The sequence below is a fragment of the Nicotiana tabacum genome, chromosome 11, assembly GCF_000715075.1.
Source record: "Nicotiana tabacum cultivar K326 chromosome 11, ASM71507v2, whole genome shotgun sequence".
Classification (NCBI taxonomy): domain Eukaryota; kingdom Viridiplantae; phylum Streptophyta; class Magnoliopsida; order Solanales; family Solanaceae; genus Nicotiana; species Nicotiana tabacum.
The window spans coordinates 154,250,091-154,257,804 of NC_134090.1; the positions used below are offsets into that span (position 1 = coordinate 154,250,091).

At 32.5% G+C, this 7,714-nt stretch overlaps 1 protein-coding gene across 1 annotated transcript; it reads right to left on the reverse strand.

The window, feature by feature from the left end:
• Nucleotides 1-1,362: 1,362 nt before the first annotated feature.
• Nucleotides 1,363-2,498, reverse strand: LOC107789481 (stellacyanin-like). The gene is made up of 2 exons (XM_016611299.2): nucleotides 2,326-2,498; nucleotides 1,363-1,793 (listed from the first exon to the last, which is right to left on the reverse strand). Exons 1-2 carry the CDS (start codon nucleotides 2,483-2,485, stop codon nucleotides 1,417-1,419), a joined length of 537 nt encoding a protein of 178 aa, XP_016466785.1. The 5' UTR covers nucleotides 2,486-2,498; the 3' UTR covers nucleotides 1,363-1,416.
• Nucleotides 2,499-7,714: the final 5,216 nt, after the last annotated feature.

Below are 7,714 nucleotides of genomic sequence, written 5' to 3' on the forward strand. Positions count from 1 at the left end.
TTAATGCATGCATTAGCATGGTTAAAAATAAAATTATCCTTAAAGTCCCTTAAAGTTCAAGAATATGGAGGACATTTTTGTAAATAATTAATTTTCTTAAAAATTATAACAATGCATTTTAATTTTTATTACACCACATCAAACAATAGATAAAAAATAATCTCTGTATCATTAATGCTTGCATTAATAACCTGTGCATTACTACCCTCTGCATTATTAATACACCTCATTTAACATTATTCTTATGTACCCTACCAAACGATTCCTAAGGAATATAAGAAGCGGAATTCTGGGGTACATAGTAATAGTAGAAAAGGTGAAAGAAACAATGTGACTCAGTGATATAGAGGAACCAACCACCAAGTGGTGTGCTGGAAAGGTTAACCACCCTTAGCCGGCGCTTTCGGATTCGAGCCCTGAGAATGGATCACTTCTTTAGTAGGGAGTGTTTTACCCTCTTAGTGGAGCTACTTTGGTGCGAATCTAGATTACTGAGCCAGTGAACTTGGGATATCGGATATTAGAGAAATTCTCATAAGTTAACCTAAAAAATATGTAGAGGAAGCAAACAAGTAAAACTACATATCTCCAAAAAAGAGACAGAAGAAAAAAGAAAAAATATCAAACCCTGCAATTCTTAATTGGCTGGTAAAAAGTGGAGATGACTTTAGGTGTATCAACATATTTTCTCCCTTGATTGATATAGTTGGATTAGGTCAGGAATTCACTTGCTTTACCTAAAAATAGATGTGTATGCACGTGGGACTAAACTTTACCCTTTTCTATTTCTCTACCTTTTTTTTTTGGTTCTTTTGGTTTCTATTTTGGCTCTTTATACATAACTGATCAACAACATTTTCTGCATTATGGGCAGCACAGGGAGTGAAAACATCACACAATTTTTTTGACTATGTATGGTGCTTGCTTGTGAAGTGTTCTGAAGTATGTTTAATGTCTCTCACATTTGGAGAAGAAAGGAAACAAGAAAAAGAAGATTAACATTCATGGAATGACATCATCTCCAATTTAGTAAAGTAAAAACAGAGGCGAATCCATGATTTTAAACTAGCGAGTGTAAAGTAACACATTGGCTGCATCGCTCTTCTATAACAATGGATGCACTTAAGATACTCGTATACTTTTAAAAGAAGCGGATCCAAGATTTAAACTCTATGATTTCAACCTTTAATACTCTCTTAGCATTGAACTCATTATATTTACTTATAGGTTCAGACCTACAATTTTTTGTAATTTTACATAAATTTATGTTCTGCGTCGAAAGTTATTGGTTCAGATGAATCTGATGCCGCTACTCTACATCCGCCCCTGTATATACTGTAACTCGAGCTTGGAGCAGTAAAATTCAAAAAATCAAACAAGCCAAAATACACCTTCAAAATGTGAAGATCCTCAAGTTTACACTAGTGAAAAAGCCAAGGACAAAAGGCCAAGAGTTACAAGGAGTAGAGAATCCAATCCAACATGATTGGACAATGCAAAACTAGGAACAACTGAGGGATTATTGCTCTTAGAAGCAGGAAAAGAGGCCCCTGCCTCTGCTTCTGGTGCTGCAGCTGGTGATGCTGCAATATCATTTTCTACATTTACATGAAGTTTCATTCCTCCAAGACAATGTAGCCTATTTCCACAAACAAAATATCTGTCCCCTTGCTTTGTCAATGGAAAAGATGTGTTCCCATTTTTACTCGAATCTAGCACGTTGCTCGTGTTGCACCCCTCGAAATTCTCCTTCGTTACCTCAGACACACTATGGAACGACGAATATTGAAACACTACAAAAAGAAAAAAATCGATAAAACTAAGATCAAACGAAATTATTGACCATCAACATGTAGAAAGGGTTTATGTTTTGAGAAATGTATATTTTTAGCCGCTCCCAACAATAATAGCGGACTAAATGTACATTTGTATACAGTCAAACTTCTTTATAACAGTCTCATTTGTTCCGATATTTTTTTGCTGCTATATTGAAGTGCTGTTATAGAAAGCATATAGTAAAATATAATTTTAAAAATCGGTTATGAGAAAAACTTGGCTTTTATAGTGAATGGTTGTTATATATAAGTGTTGTTATAGAAAGGTTTGACTGTATTGATATAATTCATAATTTTTTTCTGTTTGTCTTGATTTACTTGAAATCCTTCGTGTATGTTTTGTGTAGTACGACAAGTAACTCTGGTAACACAGGAAGTAGAGTATTAATATGCTATGGTTGGTTAAATTGTGCTGATAGTGTAAAAATTCTTTATACTGTCAGTTTATATAATTTCAATTCATGTTGAAATAGTATATAATGATACTTACCAAGAACATCACCAACATTGAATCTCTTTCCTACTAACCATGTATCAAGATCGGTACTAATATCCCAGCCAGAACTATCACCCACAATGTAGTTAGTGGCTGAACTTGAACAAATGGCACTTAGAATCAAAATTACAAAAATTAGAAGAGTCTTTGCCATATTTGGAATATGAGAAGAATGATGAGAAAGAGGACATATATACATATTCACACAAATATATACACACACTGTTACAAGTGAACTTTTAGTTAGATCACCTAACTAATAACTATATAAGAAAAAAGCTTGTTTAGTTGAAATATCTTATGAACATTTGAGTGTTATGCACAAGGGTGGAGCTAGAATGTCGGCTACGTATTTTGGCCGAATCTAGGAAATTTTGTTCAAATTATGTATTTGTTTTAAAAAAGTAATTTATTAATTTAGAACTCAGTAACTTAAAAAAATTAGAATCTAAAACTCATAAGCTTCGGATCTTGATTCCGCGTCTTGTTATGGACTAATGTAGACTATTATTAATTGTTAGTTAGGTTTGAGAGGTTGAGAATAGATGAACTTGTTGGAAGGGTAGTTTAACACCTAATTCCAAATTCTTTCCTTTTGTTTTTACAATATAATGATGATCTCATCTGGTAAGGAAGCCATCAACCAAATAATGAATTTAGGAATTTTGATTTACTTCATCGAGTTTGATAGTAAGCAATTCTATATCCAAAATTTTAAGATAAGTAAACAACTGATTAACGAACATAAGATATGTTTTGTTTAGAATAACAACAATAAATTCAGTGTAATCCTACAAATGGAGTCTGAAAGAGTAGTATGTACGCAGACCTTACGCTTATTACCTAGTAAAGGTAAAGAGACTGTTTTCGATAGCGCCTCGGTTCAAGGAAAGAATGAAAAAAGAAGCAGTAATAACAACAAGATAAGATGATAAGATAACCAAAACGAAAGAAACAACAGATAGTAATAAGAATCTTAAAATAAAAAAATACAAAACTAATACTGATACTATTAGTATGGAAAAGAGATACGCTCAACTATATGCTAACCTTCTGCCCTAATTCTCGAATGCTATGTGAATTACTTGGTTGGTTACTTTTACATTATGTGTTAGTATAACTTTTTTATGTGTTATAACTTCATCATGTTGATTTAGATAATTTTATATATCCTAATTTAGTTTGCTAGATATCAACAATTTTTTCCTTTTCCAATGTTCAGATTCTTCTATATCTTTCTGAACGTGTGTAAACGAATAAGATTTGAGATATAAAACTTTAATTTACAGTGTAATAATTTTTTACATTTAATATAGCTAAATGCTCGGAAATTCCTCTACTCAATCGTTGTCCTGTTTCTTGTTGTAATGCATAAACCAAATTACCATACACTTCAATTTTGAAATATTCTACATAAACATGGCTTCTCGGCTAGTTGTAGAGTCACCATGATATATAAAACAAGGGTGTACATAGGTAGGACTGATTCGGGTTATTAAATCACCAATCAAATAACTGTGTTGGGTTTTCAAATTTAAAAACCACACCAGACCAACAAAACTTGGGTTTTTAGTTCTCAGTTTTCTCGATTTTTTTGGTGTTCTCGGGTTTTACGGGTTTTTTTTCTGGTAAAGTCTTCATCGCACAAAATATATAACTTGTGCTCCAAATATTTCTTTAATCCTAGTAAGATACAACTATTAGGTATTTTCCAAGAAAATAACACAAAATATAAGATAAGTTATGGCATTATACTAAAATATCGAAAATAAAGATTATGAAATCGCAGAAAATAAATAACTTAATTAATAAGCCATAATGAAAATTGTCATAAACTAAAAATACTAAATCATGCTAAATAAGTACAGCTAATAAGTATTAATTACTTGACTAAACAGTAAAGAAAAACATTTAAAATAAGGTTATGCATTTTTTACTATTTAAACCACTGCAAAACTAAAAAATAAGTATCCAATACTATTATCATTTCTATATTGATCGGATTTCTTTTTTTTTTTTTGGTAAGAGGGGAAATTCGCCGCTACTACAACTTCTGCCCTTCGGGTGAGAGCTCTGTGGTGAGCACTTTGTGCGCACTGGGTAAACCTCCCCCTGTGTAATAGCCTGCAAACCACACAGGGGATGTAAACCACACTAGGCAATCCCTGTGCGATAGGCTCAACCCAAAAGGAATTGAGGGGGGATTCAATCCCATGATCACCCTCCAAACCAATTGGGCAACCCCGAAGGGTTTGAATCAAATTTCTTTTGTTAGCATTAATATTGATTTGGTTTTGGTTTGTACTTCATCTGAGTTACTAAGTACTAACATCTATGAGCTTTAAAATTTAGGCAAAATACAATATTAGTCGGTCGGTCAAAACAAATTGTATTCGCTAGTCGAAAAGTATATAAGGTATGTATTTATTATATATAATATGCATATACACAAAAAAATATATATTATTAGCAAGACTCTAGAGCGGCTAAAAATATATATTTCTCTAAAAGTTATTGGACTATTCCATAATTCTAAGTCCAAGCTTAATAAATTATGAAATGTTTTAAGAAATATTGATAAATTACATTGCAATAAATATTTTTAACAATTGAATACATGTAATGCCAGGTTAATTATGGTTTCCGTTTGACTTTTATTTTTTATTTTTTATTTTATATTTAAACGATATCAAACCAATTATGACCGAGTTCTGTTTTCTTCAATGTCAAATCAAATTAAACTGAATCTAATTGAAATTTTTTCAGTGTAACTCGGAATATCGATTTAATGTGATTTGTCGATTATCTCGGCACACTCCTATAAAGGATATCATATTATTTTTCCTTTTAAGAAGCAACATGTACATACGTAATAGATATATTGGAAACCACTTGAAAATAAGGCAATGAGTAAAATTAGAAAATCGACATCCGTATACTCAAATTAACCGACATATAAACTAAGTTTTGATAATACACCAACATCACTTAGGCTGAATCTTCGTCTCCAAAAAATAATAGCCGATAAAATATATATTTTTAGGATCGGTTCAATACTATTGGGGGCCTAAAGCAAACTTCAACAAGAGGCCTTAAAAAAATTTATCAAAAAAGAACACACACACATATGATATTTTTTATTTGAAGCTTATTTTTCTAACTTTTTGAGATGCAAAGTTGTGAATAATTATTTTGTAATTTATTTCTTCTAATATTACTTTTTCAAATGATAATATAGCTAGTTCATTCAGTTTCTCTTGAGACATTATTGATCTTAAATAAGATTTTATTAATTTTAATTTTAAAAATCTTCTTTCCGCTGAGGCAACAGGCATTTGGAAATAAATCAAGTCTTTTATCTGATTGAACACTAATTTCCTCTTCTTCTTGGATGGTGTTAGACTATTATCATCTAACTCAACTTGCTTAGTGATTTGTTCATCTCGAAAATATTCTTCTACAATTTCTGATTGAGTTTTTTTTTTATTTATTAAAAATTTATCAATAGCCCCTTTTTGGCATTGGATCAAAGATTCAACTTTTCTCTTCTTCTTTTTTTTTTTTCAAGTTGAATAACCGGGCTCGTACTTTCTCTTTAACATATTTGAATTCTAATAAATATTAAAATGACAATATATACCTACGTAACAAAAATATCAAGAAAAATAATTTGGCTGAAAATAATACTACAAAGTTGAATAGAAGAACTTGATTCAATAACTTTGAAATATTTGTTGCTTCAATAATCTTCGTGTTCGTGCAATGCGTGATACCCCAAAAATCACAGAATAATAAACTATAGCTTTTCTTGAACAATATTGTGAGATGATTTTCTTGGAAGAACAAAGAAAATATAATAGCAATATATTGCACTGTCACTTTGAGAGAAAGTATAAAAAGAGTATTGTAAAAAGTAAACCGAGAAGGAAGTGGAAAGGTCTAATAGAGAGAAACTAGCTAAAAGAGAATAATTGTGATGATTTCTTCCAAAATTTGCACTCTCAACGTCACCTTAATTGATTTTTGGTCAAAAGTTATTACTAGTAGTATATCTTTCCTTTTACAATGTATGTATGCAGTACCTTTTTTTAAGAAAACCTCATATTGTTTTCTAAAAATAATGTATAAGCTTATGATCCTATTAGTAAAAGTGGGGCCTAAAACCTAGGCTTTATTGGCTTTACCCGATAGCAGCCCCACTATATTTTATTTTATACTTGTAAGAAGTACGTAGTTTATTATCCATGTGGGGAATGTGGGACTTTCCCACATCGGTGGCCTAAAGCTACTTTATAGTTTTTTTAAGTTTTTGTCCATTTTATGTATTTAATTTTCTATTTGTATAACAAAAAATCAGTTTAAAAATTCAAATAAACAGACAAATCTGATAATGAAATAAAGTGACTTTTCGGAAAAGGCCTGATTTTTGCCCTATAAATAAACGTCTTGTTGTATCCTCAAGAAAATTATTTGTGTTTTTTCCCAAATCTGTATACGGGCAATAACTTCTTTAAGAAAAGTTCTCACGCCTCAAGACTTCTCAATCTCATTTTCAATTATTGTTTTTCTAACACATATAATATACATATTTTATATATGTATATGGCGGAAATTGGGGCTACCCGATTTTATTCTTTGCTCGAGATAGGAATGCCACGTCAAAGAGCTAGGACATCGAGTCATCCCAAGGTCGACCTCGATGGCGAACAGAAAGAGGCAGACTTCGAGGGACACCTGCATGGCTTAATAATGGAAAAGGCGAGATATCCGCGATTGGTCGAGAATCATGGCATGAATCTCGGAACGAATCGATCTGCAGCGGTTAATTAGATGTTGATATGATTTCATACTATAATTAGAAGTGTACCTTATTTAGGACTCCCTTATTATATAAAGAGGGATCCCACTCGCATAGGAGACCGTCTTGAATCGAGGTCAAGGTGAATCCAGGTGATATACTACTAGGAGACCGTCTACTAGGGATCCCACTCCCCTATTATATAAAGAGGGATCCCACTCGCATAGGAGACCGTCTTGAATCGAGACCGTCTTGAATCCAGGTGATATTCGAGATGCTACAGGCTCACCGGGCCGCTATTGCTCAGCTTATCAACATAGAACTCCGAGTGGGGTTGATTCGGAAATCACTCGCCGTACCGAGCCAGTGTAAGAGAGGTCGAATGGTAACTGATCGGGGACCAATCCCGTAGTAATGAAAATGCTCGAGGAGCTCACCAAGAGAATCGAGTCAGGAGAGAATAATCTAAGCTAATGATAAAAAAGTGGAGACATACAATTCTCGAGTTGATTAGATACCGGGGGCACCACCAATCTTGAAAAAGATGGATTCGAAGAAGTTTGTACAAAAGCCGTTTCCTCAAAG